General features: G+C 38.3%; 1 protein-coding gene across 1 annotated transcript in view; it reads left to right on the top strand.

Moving 5' to 3' along the window:
- Window positions 1-200: 200 nt before the first annotated feature.
- The window catches only part of ZFAND3 (zinc finger, AN1-type domain 3), a gene marked incomplete at its 5' end in the record, with an annotated part of 38,916 nt that continues 20,777 nt past the window's right edge, over window positions 201-18,339 (top strand). Inside the window, 2 exons of the mRNA XM_009580839.1 lie at window positions 201-266; window positions 17,654-17,824. Coding sequence (XP_009579134.1) covers window positions 201-266; window positions 17,654-17,824 — 237 coding nt within the window. The remainder of the gene's footprint in view (window positions 267-17,653; window positions 17,825-18,339) is intronic.

Here is an 18,339-nt window from a genome sequence, read left to right as displayed (position 1 = left end):
ACTTCTCATCTATTTTTTCAGTGCAAGACATACTCGGAGTTGACTGGGAAAGAAATACTGAGAATAGTAGACTACTTCCATATGTGCTTTCCAAAGACAAGTGCTCCTCAGCGTTTTATATTCCTAAGTATAATCTTGATGTGGTTGTAAATGTTAAATATAGGTGGTATTTTGAGACATATGATCTTTTCTGTTTCCAGGTGGGCCATGCACAGGTACAGCTCATGCCTCGTTAACCACACCAACCAAAAGATCTTGCGACTCAGGTATGTGTTTTGTGGGGGTCAAGAAATTGATTTTGCATGACATATAGCTCTATGGTTATAGTTCAATAGTCAAGGATAGTAACTGTATCTGGTGAATACCAAATGAAAATAAATATTGTTGCTTTGCTGTTAGAAATGCTTATATATAAAGGGATTTGTATGGCAGATAGTTCATCTCAGAGACCTGTTAAACATAATTCTGTAAATATACTATGTTTTCAGTTAATCTTTCAGTAAACATGAGACATACAGGAGTAATCGGTTTGATTTAAGTCTAATGGTTGTGATAGTGTTCTGGAAATCCCCCCTTTAAGTGCAAAGTATTGAGTAGAAAACTGGAGTATATTGACTTTACTTTCCCTGATCGAAGATGCAGTATAGACAGCTGATGTTTGTGTTGAGACTAAATTTTACCTGCTTTGGGTCCTTTTGATGACTTTATTTCTACATGGAGGATATAGATGGAACATCTCTCACAGAGCTAGTGTTAATAGTGACAAGATAGGTCATTGCCAGGCTGAAGTTTCTGCTTCTGCAGCAGATCTGTCACGAAGAATCGTGTGAGCACTCATTCAGGCAGGCAGCCAAGCTACCCGCATTGGCTCAGATCTTTTTCAGACTTTGGTTTTGCATGGATTAAGGAGAGCTTATATGATCCTTTCCACCAGTACCACCATGGGAAGCCATAACCTCCGGTGAAGTGGTAGTGGCAGGCGTCTAGATAGTGGTAATGTTCTAGCAGTCTGTGTTTCTAAACTAATTTTTGCCTATATTTGCATTTATGTACCAATTGAGCGTGCAGAAAGGAAGGGTATTCCTGTTTGATTAAGGGCTCTTATTCTTTCAGGAGTTCAAGGTAAATTTCCTCTGAAGTCGTTCTTTCAAAAAGTGTTTCAAATTACTGTATGTTTAGCTGAACTGTAGTTATTCCATGTATGCATGTTGTTAGCTTGCAGCGAATGTGTGATGATGCAAGTTGGCTTGGTCTGCAGTGAAGGAAGGTTAAAGAGAAGCTACATTACCTTGCACTTGGTGCAGGCCTCTCAAGTGATGTGTGATAATCTGTGACAACGTTGTGAGTATGGTTTGCCAAAGAACTTTCGAAGTATGGCGCTGGAAGATGCTGGATCCAATTTCTCCAGAATAGGAAGACCGTGGATTTTCTTTTGTACGTAGCCACGGCGGTGTACCTAAACAAGACAGAATGTTTGCTGCTGTATCCCTTGCAAACTAATCTGCTTTGCTCATGATATTACTAAATTGTATTTTCTTTATACTTTAGCTGTTGTAATGTTTAACTCTGGTTTTCATTGCAGGGTAATTTAAAAGCTTTATATGATACTATAGATACTGAAAACTGAGAGTACTATATGAATATTTAAAAAAAATGTGCTCGTGGTTAGCAAAAAGGCAAGTAAGTCCGCTATTTGGAGAGTCAAATGGCAAAAGTAAAAGCTCCTTAGAATAAAGCAGATGAAGCTACTAGACATGTTGAAAAATATCCATTAAATGGTTGGCTAACTTCGCTCAGTAATTCTCTTATTTTCGGTTTATGCTAATGTTTGGTCCCTACGTGCTTGTATGTTAATCATTTGGTGTGTTTAGCAAGAAAATTAGGAGATCTTCTTAATCTGATGCCACAAGTTTCATCTTCAGTCAACTAAACCTAATGATTTTATATTACCTCATTTTCCCCCAATGTTTTTTACATTATTTGCTCAGTGATCTGCATATTTTGTTTGTAGTCCCTTACACTAATAAACCTGTTACCAGGAGTTACAGTTTTCTTCTCCAGAGCTTGAATTTCCAGCAAACTTTTGTTTTTAAAATAAATTACCATGTTTTCAAAGTCTGCATTTGGGAATCCAGATAAATATGGGAATTGACAAGAAAACATTGGCTACAAAATACTACCCAGAAATGGTGTGACATCTTCAGGCATAAGCAGCAGAGTATGTAGGTGAATATTTCACACTACATTCACTTCAGCTTAGTGTCCCTTCTTAGGAAGCTATTTAAGTGATACAAGCAATATTTGTCAATACTGCTCATTGTGTATAAGCCTCTTTTCTGTAAGTATTCTACATTTTTTCTGCCCGGAAGAGCTTTGAAGGAAGAATGTTTCAGTGGAATTCATCTGTGTAATTTTTTTCCCCCTTCAAGCATAGTTTTTCCCTGAAGTCTGCCATATATCAGCATTTGAGACAGAAAATTAGATGTTTGACCTACTTATCTTGCATGCAGGTTCCCATCAGGAGGATATTAAGGAAGACATAAACCTTTCATATTTTATTAGCATTAATGTAACTGTTGAAGAAAGATCAAAACAATAAATCTGCCAAGACACCAGAAAAGTTCTTTTACAAAAAAAAAGAGTTTTTACCTCATGCAGTTGTCAACTTGCATGCTGGAGGAGCTGTTCAGATAAAAAATTGTATTATGACACCAAATAGTGGGTTTTTTCCTCCTCCTGTTCACCAGAATCATCGCTGTGGTAAAAAGTATTTCTATTCCAAAGTGTGCCCATAGGACAAGGATTATAATGAAAAGAATGAATAAAGCCTTGCAATCATTAGCTTGGACGATGCCTCAAAGGTTTTTGAGAGCCAGCGGTCTGAAGATTTTGTAGCAAAAAAGATAAGACTGTGTGGCCTGGTGTATAGCTTCTATAGGTTAGGTAATGTTATGATTGATGGCAGATACTTTGAGGCTTACTCTAGTCAGTAGGGCATCCAGATCCCATTTATATTGGGTGCCTGTGTTGTGAAAGTGCAGTACTAAGTGGCATATTACTCTTCTTTTTCTGCTGTACAACTTAAAGATAATTTAATACTCAATTCTAAACAGCCAGATATTAAAACATTTTTGTGCAGCTTAAAGAAACCTGGAAAAAAATGGGTGGAACTGTGTGAGTGCGCTCAGTTAATTTTTAATTGTGCAGTAGAGAGGGCAGTAGAAACAGGCAGATAAAATGCAGTAATGATACAATCAATTCATACACTATATCCATAAAGTCGGCGAGTTTTTAAGTACTTTATTTCTCAGTAGCGGTTCATGAGGAACATGCATCTTTAATATTCTGTATAGTTATATGTGCAGGTAGCTCGCATTTTATGAGCATATCTGTCCTAGATGGGTGTGGTGGTATTTATATTGTGTGAGATTACAGTATCTGTCTCATTGCTCTATGCTTTTTCTAGTTTAAAATTTGAGTCTAGAAGATGCAAATAGTTCTTCCACTCCTTGAGCAAAGCAGTTAAGGAGGTGTATGGTCCCTTTTGAAGTTTTGGGTTTATTGATGTTCTCAAACTAAGTCATGTGCTTGATTGTAGCGGTGCCAGAAATCTAAACACTTTGACGCTGAACATATACCATTGAGAGGAAAACCTTTTAAGAGTTACAGAAAGGGCAGGTTGTGGAAATAGAAGTACACAAGTTTTCAGCCAGAGCCAAAACCAAGAAACCATTACTTTTGTGTGATCATTTTTTATCAATCTTTATATATTGAGTAAGGACAAAAAGACCTAGTACACCACTAATTAGAATTTTTTTTTTTTTTTTAATGTGTTAAGCTCCTGAGCAAAAAAATATACAAAAGATTATTGAAGGGGGTTTATAACATTAAAACAACTTTGAGGTATGCTTTTCATTGGTGTTCCAGGGGACTTTTAAGGTGTTCTTTAGTGTTTGACTTCTGGAGGGCACTGTGTTTGAAATCCAACCTTCTTAGAGCTCTCTAACCGACAGGAAAGTAATGATAGAACAGCCTTCGAGCAGCATAATAAATCACACAGCCCTGGCAATAATAGTGCCCATTAGGGACGCTCTCTCCTTCCCCCCCCTCCCTCCTCAGTTTCCAGCTGTACTAATAGAAGAGCGCATCAAGCAAGGCTGTAAATAAAAGTTATAACCTAATAGGTGGGCGCTGAAGTGGAACAGACAGGAGCTGAGGCATGGAGGCCTTATTACTGCTCATCAGCAATTATAAACAGGATAAAGTGTCTGGGACTTGCACTGATGCAGCAAGAGCTAATAGAGGCTGGGAGATGACACCGTACCATGATCAGATGATGTATGTTGATGGGTTTTTACTATCTCATCTTATTGCCTATTTCTGTGATGTGTTGTGTTATCTGTTCTGTGCTTCCGTATCTATCTGGATGGACAGATCGGTTTCCTCTCCTGCTCAAAGGAGCTTGAGCACATATACTTAAGCTTGCTTTTTTGCACATATGCTTTGCACCAGTTGCCAGAACTGGTTATCTAAGAGCCTTCGCAAAGTGTTATGATTATTGTAGATTAAAATCCTCCTAATGGTAAGGATCAAATAGGCTAATTTGTAAACAAATTTAAGGACTTGCTGCAATTGTAGGATTTATTTTCACTCTCACCTTGTTCAACTTTACAAAATCATCCTCATTAATTAGAAATAGTGGATATGGTCACCTGAACTATCTTTTACACTAGGTGCATCCCATGCGTTTTAGACTAAACATGTTATAACAAGTGTGGTTAGAGAATCCAAAGAGATGGGCTTGGGGTCAATATATCAGAAAGTTTGTTAAAAGTCAGCTATATCCTTGCCTCCGAGTTACAAAAACTTGCGCTTGTTAGCACACAGTAATTGGTAATATTCACAAAAAAGTCTTTCTTGATCTTTTATCTATCACAGAGACTCTAGCACATTTCTGTGCTAGACATCTAAATCATCTCTTTACTAAACCATAGTGAAAAAAATGCCCTGAAATTTAGCCTGTACTTGCTTTAACCTAAAGAGAAGTTTTGTAAGCATCTTAATAGTTCATACATTAATCACTCATGCAGTTTACTTCTGAAGAGAATTTTCTTCTGACTAGTGGAAAAAATACAACATTCAGAAATGAAAAGGTGTGCAGCAGCATGACAGCATGTGAAAACAGTCACTCCTATCCTTGTCTATTCAGTACAGGATAAAATAAATAGATTATTTTTCTACCATCTTACGATATTAGGACAGAAATATTAGGACAGGAATACTTACATCTGCCTGTGAAGTACAGGCACTTTACAGGTACTTACAGGTACTTTAAAGTACACTAAACTGAGATGAAACTCATTCTCTTCATAGTTGGTATATTATTTGAAAATAACTTTCATACTTACCGGTTCCCAGGTGTTCCTTTCCTTTGCATGATAGTTGAAGTGGCCAAAGGGACAAAAAATGTAATGTGACTGTGGAAGCCCTATTTCACATGTGTATAGATGAATTAGAAATACCTACAGACAGTGTTTTGAAGGTGGCTCTAAAACGCGCTAGTAATTCCTATTTAGTAATTCTTTTTTCTAATCACTCTGTTGAAGCCATTCATGAAAGGATTTCTGGCCTTAAGAAATAAAATTACTGTTATGGAATAGGATAAGTAGATTAATATGATAATTAATATGCTTATTAATGTTTCTTATTTTATAACATTGTATTCCCAAAAATCATAGTAACTCAGATTAATTCTCTTAAGAGCATGTAAGGCACTCACTTACAATCTCCATCCTACTAATGCATCCTTTCTAAAGACAACGGGAAGACCTCAGAAACAAGAGGATTGCTGCTTTCCCATTGTGTGGTATATCAGCGTATCTTTGTAGTTAGCTGCCTCATGCAGAAAATGGGATCAGTGTATGCTAGTGTGAATGGCAGGAATGTGTACCAATTTAAGTAGATTTTGGTTATACAGGCATACATAGGTTATGAGAAACAAGCTTTTCCTCCCTTGTGAGGAGGAGAAAAAAACCCAGTACAATAGAATTAAAAAATAATAATCAAAATGTATATGTGGATGGGGAATAAGGGTCTGCTGGCCTGTATAACCTTCCAGCAGGTGCTGAGACACACCTCTGTGTACCTCGTAATACTCCCAATGATCTGAGGTCAGTACCATGTTGGCGGTTCATTCAGAGTCTTAAGTTTTCAAGTCCAGCATCCTTATAGAGAATGTCCTCCAGTTACTTAAAACTGTTACTCCTACTACCTTTATCCTCTTAAATCACCCAAATTCATCTTCTCTTATCCTTTGTGCTGTTAGGATATGCCCTTGAGCCTTCCTTTTTTGTTCTTACTTCACCAAATAGCCCGTTTAAGACTTTTTTTGATTACTTGTAAGTTCATTCCTCAGCTTTCACTTGTCTGTATCTCTTTTTGCTGCTCTTGATTCAAATTTTTCATCTGTTTTCATTTCTATATCCTGAATCCCATTATGAAAAAGACCACATTTGAAGTAGAACAACTTTGAGGAAAATGTGCTTAAGTCAAGAGGACAGGTTGATCTCCTGAGAGGAGTTCACATTGAATTGTAAGACAGTAGGAAAGTTATTTCGAATGTCAAATTAAAGGTAGTACCAGATGATAGGAGAATAGTAAACACTGTCTCCAGATTATCTGTGTTAGGAAGGGATCAAGGGAGATCAAGGGAAGGGATTTTTCCCCTCTAGTTGGCACTGGAACAGGTACCCACAGAGGCTGCGAAATCTTCGTCCTTGAAAATTTTTGAACATGGCCTGAACCAGGCCCTGAGCAACCTGGGTTGCAAACCAGCTTTGATCTTTACTCTGCATCAGGCCGGAGGCTGGACTAGGTGACCCCCAGAAATCCCTTCCAACCTAATTTTTTTCAATGACACTAACAGAAAAAAAAGTATGATCTGAGTGATTGAAGTCTAACCTCAATAATATTCACAGCACTTCATGAGAGCTGAGGCAGGTAGGCTCTAGAAGTACAGGCGAGCGGTTAGTGCCTCAAGCATTGCAGAGAAGAGCCAGGAGAGAGACTCTTGGAAGGGTGGGAGAGTTGGGATGGTCAATGCAAAGCAAAGAGCTGGGAGAACGGTCCTTGCAGCAGGGTTCTGAGTGGCCATGAGCAGGATAAGCGAAGTGCGCTTTGGTAAATAAGATACTCTCCTGTCCTGAAAAAATGTGTGCTGCTGCCCTTATCGCTTTCTCACCACTTTTTCTCTATGGTCTGATAGGTGGGTTTCAGTCTGGTTAGTGACATTCTTGCCAAATACAAAACTGTATGTTTTTAAGATCATTATCTTTTAAAATTCAGTATGACCACATCTTTATATTAAAGTCTTAGGGAATTATGACAAAGGATTTGTCCTCGAATTCATTGAAACGGAAGAGTTAATATTTTATTCTGTATGTATATTTTGATTAAAATGAAACAACTTTACCTTGAATATTTTTTTCGTGGTTTCATGCCATGTTTAGTTTTCAGAACTATCAGGAGCTCTTTGATCAGTTAACTGACTTTTGACAGTAGGTACATAGTTATTATTAGAGAATATACATCTGTTAAGCTTACTTGGCATTATGCTCCCAACAGCTCTGAATTCCTTGTTTCATTACCAGCATCAACCCACAGACTGCTGGAAAGCCATTCCCAAATAACAAAATTGCAGCTCATAACTTTAAATAAACCACATCTCCATTAATTTCAAGGGCAAAAGAAATCAGGGTTACATGTCTTGCATTTCCCACCTACAACCCCTTCCTAAAACTTAATAAAAATATATATTGGAACAGGATTGAGGGAGCTTAGGGTTTGCTTTAATTTCAATTGGGCTTGCCCAATAGCAGGACAATATGGAGAATGTCGCAAAGAATAGTTGAGATCATTAACTTCAAAATTTGTGGGGAACTCTGCTCCTGTTAGCCTGAAGAACTGAATTGGTTTTACCTCGGTGTGTTGCAGTCAGCACCTTGATCTGATCTGTACAGATCAGACAACTTTCTTACTGGTATGCTTTAGCAAATGAGACACAGCTTTTTATTGTTTAAATTTGTTATTTTGTTGCACTGGAGGTTTTTTTAACAAGTTCAGCATTAAATAACTGTCCTGAAATATATTTAAAAACACATAGCCACTTACATTTGCTTTTGAAATTTATTTTTTTTTTTTTTTTTTTTTTACTATCTTAAATTAAAACACATGTAACATGCAGGGAGCTAATCCATGATCCTGTTATTGCTGTACTTTTTGATGTGAGGGCAGTGCCTCAAAGGTTTCATCTGACTCTTAGTGAAGGTGTCTATTCTGGCTAATGATTTCAGTGAGCATCAGACAGTTTTTAAGTACAAGTTTTCACTATTTTCCATTCAGATATTAATTTTCATAAGGACGTTAAAAATATATGGAAGTAATTTTAGAGTCTCTTGGAAGTATCCTTAAGTCTGTTGAGCATACAGAGGGGAAAATGTGTCTTCCTACAAAGTGAGGGTTTTATAAATATTTGTATTTTCACTGAATTGTCATGCAAACAAGTTACCTCTTTTTCCTATTCCTGTTCCAAATTATTTTCCAAAGCATAAACTTCAGGGAATAACTAACGAGACCAACATCTTGAGGCAGAAGAGGGTTGAAAAAGAGCTGGATGTAAGATAAAAGACAGTGCATGTACTGTTGCATCCTCTGAGTTTCACTGCTCTGTTCTACCTCTCCCTTTGTGTAGATCTGGGCTTTGGTTCAGGTTAGTGTAGATGCTTCCTAAAACAGTAAGAACTGCCCAGTAAACAAGCCTGACTTCTGATGTATGGTAGACAGCAATCAGGTGTACAGAAATTGTCCTCTATGCCAGGGCTGGTTGTTTTTTCCCCACAAAAATTGCTAGAAAAACTAACGCAATCAAAATACAAACTGATTTTCAAGCTTTATTTAAAATAACTGAATCAAAACCAAGTGGCTTTTGAAGATAGATTAGCTGTACATTTCAGAACCTACTCTTAATGCATTCAGTAAAATTTTTATCAAAATACAAGAGATCTTAGGTTTTTTCCTGAACGTTAATCAGTTACAGTCCTTGGAATTATAACCTCTCATTGCAAGATTTCTGTTGCTAATGGCATCACTGAGGTTCTGCAGTTAATGACAAATAAGTTTTTTGAAAGATAAATATTGAAAATATATTTTTTTTCACTGCTAGCAGGCAAGAGTTCTTTACAATTCCTCTTCTGAATCTGTGTCTTAGCCTTGGAAAACCCTCATTACACCAATGGGGGGAAGGGTGTACTAAGAAAAACTCAGTGTATGAATGAAAAATAACAGAGCAAGTAGTTTCTATATAGAACTGGTTTTAGGCTATTAGTTTGAAGAATTACCTTCCTGCATACTGTATACCATCTGATTGATGAGGACATAGCTGGAGTACACTACTAGGATTTTGAAGCAGAGCAGCACACTTATTTATGCACTCTTGAGCTGACTAGCAGATATGCAATATTTATAGCATTATCTATTCTTGTTAATCCAGTATTAGAGAATTTCACAAAGCATAAGAGGGCTCTCATTAAAGCCAGCAGAAACAAAACTGTGATATTGCTGAATGCTGTTGAATTTCCCATTTTATCAGAACCAGTGTAAGCTTATTTGTATGTGTTTGTACATACATATTCATATACGTAAATATACATATTTGAATAGCTCAGGTGCTGTGCAATGGCCAGGCTGTTCATGATTTGCCTTCATAACTTTTTCATCATGTGTATTCCTGTGTTACAGCTTTCTTCTTCCTTCTTGTGTTTCTGTTCTTCCATTTAGCTATCTGTATTTGTGCATTATTCCTTCACTTAATAATCCTGTTCTGATTATTCAGGCCACCTATGATATCATTTGTTTCCCAACTTTAACTGTCACCAGAATCTGCCTTTGTTCCTCTCCCAACGCTAACCCTATGCTGCTCAAATACATAATTTAATAATGAGAAAATAAGTTCAAATTGACACCTGTAAAATATTTTTTTGAAAACTAGTGAGTTTAGCATTGTGGCGTTTTTTCTTTTCTGCCCTTTTCATGGTTTGTTCTTTGTAATAGTCTGAATACATGAAGGGCTTGAGATGCTGTTTGTCAGCTATTAAAAAACAACCACCACCCAAAACAGCTTCCCTTAACATCCTTAGAATAGTATCAAGCTTCTACACTGCATAAATTGCCCCCAGTAATCAAGACGATGGGAGTTCAGTCTCGTGCCTGCAAGCACTAGCAGTCGCTATCTGTGTATGATTTTGCTGTCAGCAGCTGTTTTTAAACACATTCTTCGGCTGTTTACCCTTGTAGCCGGAAATGGGCTGCGAGCACCAGGCCGAGTGCTCAGCAGGACTGTCCAACCTGTGCTCTCTCCACAAACTCATATCCATTGTTGTGGGCTCCGGAGGTTTACGGACTTGGCCTGTTGGTGTAATTCAGGAAAGGAACCCCACTTGCCTCATCTTCTAAATAAACAAGATCCTTCTTTCAGCCAGCAGCAACAGGGGTGGCCATTGCCTTAGGAAATGTTTCAACTGATTGAAATGCCCTACGTTAATCCATCAAAGGAACTATACAGTACAGGTGCCTGAATACATTTAAATACGTACTTGTTGGAATCAATTGGGTATATAAGTAAAAATGTTTGAGAAATAAATGAACATTTCCATTAACTAAAGACATGCTGACATCAGAGAGTGTAGGGGAGAGTAATGCAAGAATTTATCAATAAACCGGATGTAGTACAGGAGCCTAAATAGGAGATGAAAACTAATTAGCTTTTCACTTAATTTAGCAATTATGAAATTTATGGACAAGAAAGGATAATAGGCATTTTCACACTTTTTCTAATTATGACTTAGCTCAAATGCATGCAGTAGCCTATGTAGCTTACTATTTGTCATACAATTTTCAATATGCATTTCATTCATCTGGGTTACTGGCACTAGATTAGTCTCTTCCGTTTCATTAGAGATGGTAGTTAATAGCCTCATTAAGTTACACTGCAATACAGTATACTCCCTTTTTGACGGATGATAGTACCAACAATATAGGTTCAGAGGAAAACAAAATAGGTGAGAGGTAGGAAGGAATTAGTATATAAATTTCCCCCCCCCATTCATGAATCTCAGAATTACAGAATGTCTGAGGGTAGAAGGGGTGCCTGGAGATGGTCTGGTCCAACCTCCTTGCTCAGAGCAGGGTCACCTAGAGCAGGCTGGGGGCCGTGTCCGGTCAGGTTTTGAGCACCTCCGAGGATGGAGCCTCCACAACTCCCTTGGGCAACCTGTGCCAGTCTCGGGTCTCCCCTACAATAAAAAAGTGTTTTCTTGTCCATAAGTGGAATGTTCTAAAATTATATGGTTATGCTCACACATTTTTCTGTTTTCCTGAAGACGTATGCCATCAATAATACATGCATTAATACTCATTCACACACATATATAAAATTTAAATAGAGAGTGTTAAGTTTTGAAGTTTGGTGATAAGAAATACTTGTTAGGTTGATGCAAGTAAACCACTGGGCAGGGGGGCTGTTGACTGTTTTCCTAAGGAAATAAAGTCCCCATAGTTTGTCCTGCAATAACTTCTGAATCTCTTAGATTATTTTAATCAAATTTAACAAAGGTATCAAGGTCTTGAACACACTAATTCCACATGCAGGTTTTGTGAAAACTGGCAGCACAGTACTTGGAGGGGGTACACATGTGACACGAGGCAAATCAGTGTCCCTATTGAAGTAACCTTTAGCTGTGGCTGACCTCCCCTCCACACCAGGCCAGGCTGCTTTCTGGGGGATGACTGGTGGCTGGGAGACCCACCTTGCCTTGCCTGTGTCTCAGGTTGTCCGGATTCAAGTCAGCTGGCGCTGCTAGGCTGTGTTAGCTGCGTTAGCTCAGCCACAGCCCTACACTGTTAGGCAGTATATTTGCTTAAGCATAGCACTGTACTTGTGCACTGTAAGACATGGTGTCAGTTAGCCACATACACAAGTTTTGTGATGCTCTGGAGTGTTCATCTTTGTGTTTTACAAATGCTTGTTTTCACTATGCTAGCAAAGGGCTTGGTACTGCACAAGTTTGATTCTCCTCTTCTTTCCTTGCAACACATGCATCATGTGTGCCAGCTCTCATTTTGGGAAAATTAAGCCATGCTATTGTTGAGCTCAAAATTAATGCTTACACTCAAAAGCAATATACATGCTAAATTCTATTTTTTTGCTGTTTTTTAGTGTTCATTAAAAAACCAAACATTTTAAGTCACTGTCTGTAATGGAAGCCTTTTTCTTCATCTCTATTGCAAAGGGGAACACAGAGTTTTGCTGGCAGAGTTTGAAGCACATCAGTCGTTTCACATTTGAAACATCTTGCAGCAAATCTTCCCATTACGCATCTCAAACAGCTAGGCTAAAAGTTGTTGGGGTGGTTTTGTTGTTGTTTGGCTGGTTGTTTTTACTCATTACGGCTGGAAACAACTACTGTTGAATGGTTTTGGTAATTGATGTAGAAATAATAACTTCTGTAATGCAACTTCTGGGGGTTTTTTATAGTCTCCAGAGTGATTTCACTGGGAGCCTCCTGAGGCAAAGAAGGGGCTGACAGGACTTGAGTTCCATAGGGACTATTCCTATACAGTCTCTTCACTCCATATTGTTTAGGGACAATGAGTTTTAGTGCAATTGCTTTTAAACTCTGGTGGGGGAGGGGAATAAATCAGTGAAATGGTGATGCTAAGGGTACTGCAATGATACTAGAAAACAGATTGTGTGGTTAAATGTGACCGAAGGATTTATGTAAGAATTTTTGAGACATCTGTCTGTAGTGTTTTAAGAAAAATTGAGGTGAATTCACAAAAGAAATTAATTTCTTATGAGCATGAGTGCTTCCAAAGAGGTGCCCACTTAAGTTTCTGACACAGCTTTGAGATGCAGTCTTGATTGCATGAGGGGATGAGATGTTCATCTCAATGTAAATATCAGAGTTTCAAAATAACTGTTTCCACAGCCTTATACAGCCACAGGGAGGAATTGAGGTGGTCGCAGTTGTCAAACTTGGCTCATAAAATGTTAATCTTGATTTTCTGTCTTTTCATTAATAGTCAACAAGCAAATGGATTTTGGAACAACTGTGTTAATTTTAGGTTCATTTGAAGCAGAAGAGATGATTTTAAATGATGATTCTGGTAAATGTGGTAGGAAGGATTTGTAAAGAGGCAGTTTGCTCTAGATGAAATTTCTAATGCATAGTCAACATGCCAGGGAATTAAGTAATCCCTCATCTAAAAATGGAATAACGAAGGGAAAAAAAAATCAAATCTAGAAACTGGCAAGAAGATACTGCTCAAACTTTAGTTAATCCCTGTTATGTAGTTGTTGTCTGTGACCGTGCAAGTTTCTTCATGGACAGAGGTTTTAACAGCTCAAGCTCCTTTTAGAATAGTTTCAGAGCAGATGGCAGTGATGTTTGAGGGTTCGTTAATTATTGCTCTTACTGGTGTTTGCACAGGCAGCTGAGATCATAAATGTCAATCTGTCGGTGTGATGGGTTCTTCATGAAAAGAAAAAAAAAAAACTGACTGAGTGCCTCAAAAGCTGTCATCAAACCAGAGATTAAACAGATTCATCTCATTCTTGAAGCAAGCAGCAGCAGAGGAGGGCTCCTCTTTCTCTTACTGCTCTCCCATCTCTTCTTTCCTTCCTCTCTCCTTCCCTGTTACATTTTCTCAGCCCACGTCTCTGCTGGGCTTAGAGCTTCCCCCCCTCTCCACAAAATGCCGTGGAAGAGCCATCACGATTGTTAGTGAAGCCATGTGCATGCAGCCTGCAAACTCCTCCATGGCAGGAGAGTAAGAGAGTGGGATTCAGCTCTGACAGTCGTAACACCATTTATTTGGAAAATTTTGAGGGGAGAACATGAGTAATGAAGACAATAACAGTGACAGTAAGGAACAAATGTGAGTTTCTGTCCAAGACAAAACAGAATTTTTAAGAACACTACTCTGCTTGTTGTTTCCAGACAAGCCTCCATTTTCAATCTTGCTCAGCTAAATTACTTAGTTCTCTCATTTCAGATGGGAGTTTGATAGTCACCACAATTAGAAGAATCTCCATCATCAGATTATAGATTAGAAGAATCCTTATTTCTTAACTCTGAATTAAAATTGCGATGGGAGAGTGTCAATGGCAGTTACTCTGCTGAGCAATTTCTTTGTGAAGTTTTGGAGATGTCTCATCTCTATTGTTTTTCTTCATTTTTACAGAAAAGGTTTATGATTTTTGACATCTGCAGGTAAAAGGAAAGCATTCTTTTTTTTTTTCCTCAGACAGTATTTGTTGGTTTAGGTGTAATGCTAAAATGCAAGTTGAGTATGGAAAATGTTTCTTAAAAGCAAAGCAAGAAGTAATTCTTGTTGCACGAACCATCCTTCTAAGGAAAGCCACTGTCAGTCACTGGCTGAAAGAATCCTCTTCTCTGTAGCCATTTTTGATTGTTTAATAGTTCACACTGAGAATTTACTCTCAAGTCCAGTTGCAGCACTTCACCTTGTTCCTAGGGTTTTTTTTTTTTTTCTTCTGTAATCCAGATAGTAAAGCTCTGCCTGACAATTTGCTTTTGCTATCACATCTCTGAAGTTTAATGTTGCAAGATTCCAGGTGCTGGAAGATTTAGTTTGCATCCTGTATTGCTTGTGGCAGTATTGCGGAAGGCAACGTGATCTGGAATAAATGCATGCAGGACTGAATCTAAAAGTTCTGATTTCTAATCTGTGCTTTCTCCTTGCTCTGTGTACTTGCCCATGAGAATATGTAAGCATGTGTACTGTTGGTCTGTTTTGTAATGAGTATTAGCTTGTGCTCGCATGTTCAAGGCGCTGTGCAGTCAGTGATCAGACAGCTGGTACTGTCCCTGAGAGTCAGGCTAATTTTACCTCAGTGTTAACACTGTTTAATTTATGGCAAAAAGATAGGCATTTTAAAAAATGAGATACCTAAATTTTCATTTCTATCATATTAACCAACTTACGGTAATACTCAATTAGTCATTACCAATTAACAGGAAATGTATAATTAAATATTTTAATTATAGGACTACTAGCCTGATGTGGAGTAGCTATTTTTCTCATTAAGGCACATGGCTTCATTAACTGATTAGATACTGGTTGACTCATGCACGTGAATCCTTTATTTGGACTTTATTGTAAGCAGACCACTATGGTTTCCATTGGCTTAATTCAGAATGCCAAATTCACTTCTGAGAAGTACCAGAATGGTTTATGTTTTCAGAAGCAAAGACGTGTGGGAGGCAGCTATTTCAAAATAGCAGTGTATCTGTTTCTCTGAGTAATGAATAAACTACAAATCATGTATTTCCCCATCTTTGGCAACAAGGTGGCCTGGAACAGATTTCTACTCAACCCTGAATCAGCCAGGTTACAGTACATAAGCTGCCTGTTGAAGGGTGCACCCTACTACATTTAAGGCTAGGCTGCCCTTCTAGGCACCCTGAAAACGAGTGTCTGTGTGATAGGACTGTTGCCTTGGAGTATGAGTCGGGATCTCTGCAGTCTGTTCAGAAGGATCTTTCTCTTGTATGATCTTCTGCAAATAGTTGTTCCATAACGGTATTAATTCATTATGCACTACTTTGTTTTCCTTGTCAAGGGTCCTGCACAGCCAGGCATGCAGAGGTGGAGTACGTTACATACTGAATGTTGGTTTAGGCCTAACAGATGTATTTTGTAAGGTGTAAGTTGTAATCTACGACATTGATCAAAAAGAAGGCTGTATTGAGGCACACATCAGATAAAATTATTGCAGCATAATAAAAACTTATCACCTGTATACTGTGCAGAAAGCAGCTCACTTTTCTATTAAATGTGAGATGCGGGGACTTTGTACTTATTGAAAACCCAGGCACATTTTCAGCATATCTCAACAGCAGTATGACAGAAATAAAGTAGATCCAAGTACGCTAAGTTGTATATTCGTAATGGCTGTAATATTGGAGTCCAACAACTGGAAGAACACTTTGAGACAAGGTCTGAAACACAGGTAAGAAAAGTGGGTTAGTATATACAGCATGTGAGGAACCAGGGAAAGTTAAGAGAGCGTACCCTGGAGGGAGAGGCTAGCAGGTATTCCTAGTCTGACTTCATTAGGTATTTGGTCAAGGAAAGGCATGATGTTGATAAGCAGTGGATCAGATAAGATCACTGAAATAACAAGGATACGGACAATATTTTAGCCATGGCAGTTGTTTTCTTCTGGCTAATCCAAGACGGCTAACACGAAGTAGACATGTTTTCCATAAGCACAGGACACCATGCAATGGAAACTTAAAATAAAGGTAAAAACATGTTCAATAGGCTGCTCTCCTGCCAAAAAGATACAGTTATCTTGTTATTTGTTGGATTATGTCCTTTCAAAATGGATTTAACTGAACTAATGCTTTTTTTTTTTCCTTGATCACAGTCTTGCACTAGAACGCTGACTGATTGCAGTAATGGCTTTCAGCAGTTAGTCTCCTTGCAACACTACTACAAACAATTTAATTTTTAGTACAGTTTAGGTTAAATTTATTTGCAGCTTCTATGAAAAAGAAATACAGACCTGATTCTGCTATGCACAGGTTTGGGAAGGGAAAATGTTTTTTCTAGCCTGACCTGACTCAGATTGTAGAGCAGCAGATCTACTGAAATCCACTGCCTCTGACATGACACAAAAATAAAGCTTGGGCATCCCATGTTCTAGTCAGTAATGTGCATTTCACGTGCTACTCTAGAGCCCTGATCCAACATACTTTCCATTGTAAAAGGGGGGGGGGGGGGGGAAAAAAAAAAAAAAAAAGAAAAAAAAAAAGAGGCACTGTACCACCTGAAGTAACACTTCCCTGAAGCTTTAACTTCTTAAGGTTTTCCACACACTATTTTCTTATAAGCTGAAATTTATAAAGTTATTAATGCAAATAGTATTCTGACTACTACTTTAAAAATGGCTGAGCATATACAGGTTAGGCTTATTTGTTTGGGTTTGTATTGTTGGTGTATATACTAATTTACATTTAAATTGTTATCCATGTGGAAAGAGAGGGAAGCACGGTATGGTGCTTTCATGTACCGCCTTCCGTCATAAGAGATATAGTTTACATGCTATGCCTTAAAAATCTCCCTCCTGCCCAGGGAGGAAACAGGTTGAACCCATGTTCAGTTGTTTTTCATCAGCAGCCTGCTTCAGCTCGCTTGTGCAGGGAGAACGGAGGAGGTGCACGGGAGAAACTAAACAAGATGACAGATGAAGCCTGCAATTGTTCAGGATGGTGTGTACTCTACATGTATCTATCTGTGACCCAGCCATGGCTGGAAGGAAGCTAATCAGTTCATTTTCTATTCAGTATTGCCAGCAGGAGGGGTTCTTATAGGAAACAAAGATAATTTGTCCTTTACTTGATGCTCATTTTGATTGTTAAGAAAATGTTTATATGCAATAGAATGGGAAGTATCATGCTGCTTGGTGGAGACCCCAGCTGAAAGCAATATACCTTCAATCTGCCCAAAGGGATGCCTCAGCAAGGAAGTTCTAATATCTTTCCTAAAATATTTATTGTGAATACAACAGATTCACAGTCGGAGAGTGAGGCTTCTCCTGTGAAACGGCCACGGCTACTGGATGACAGTAATGACAGGCCTGAAGAAACCAGTCGATCCAAACAGAAGAGTAGACGCCGATGCTTCCAGTGCCAAACAAAACTGGAGCTAGTACAGCAGGAACTGGGATCATGTCGCTGTGGTAAGTACTGTTTGTCAGTAGCGTCCGGCTTTCTAAAGCAGCTGTGCTTGGATCCGTATCAGAGGTGGAAATACAAAGAACACTTGCATTTTGTATCTTTCAAAGATACTTTAAACAAAAGCTATAGCTTCCAGTGGTAGCAAAAAGTTATAATTAGTTCCTGTCTAATTTCCCCTTTAAAACTTTGGCCTGGATGTACTGCCTTGTCTCAAGAGATCTCAGTTGTTAATGAATTAGCTTCAGAAGTCCCTGTAAGACAGGAGAACGTCATACCTACTTCACAGGAGGAGAAATGCAAAGCACATCAGTAAATACACAAAGATGGCAAGGTTTTTAGAGAGCTCAAAGGAGCATAGGTCAGCATCTACATCCTGCATTTTATTATTACATTATTATTAAGAAGTTAAACCCCAAAAAACCTCTGACTGAAAATGTTTTCATTCTCACAGTTAGCTGTTGAGGGGGGAGACTTGTTCACCATACACTTAAAATCATCCAACCTGGCGCTTCCGAAG

Source organism: Fulmarus glacialis, unplaced genomic scaffold (genome assembly GCF_000690835.1).
Source record: "Fulmarus glacialis isolate BGI_N327 unplaced genomic scaffold, ASM69083v1 scaffold34856, whole genome shotgun sequence".
In the NCBI taxonomy this organism is placed as follows: Eukaryota; Metazoa; Chordata; class Aves; order Procellariiformes; family Procellariidae; genus Fulmarus; species Fulmarus glacialis.
Note: the sequence above shows the minus strand (reverse complement) of the source record. Positions and strands in the feature narration are given on the sequence as shown.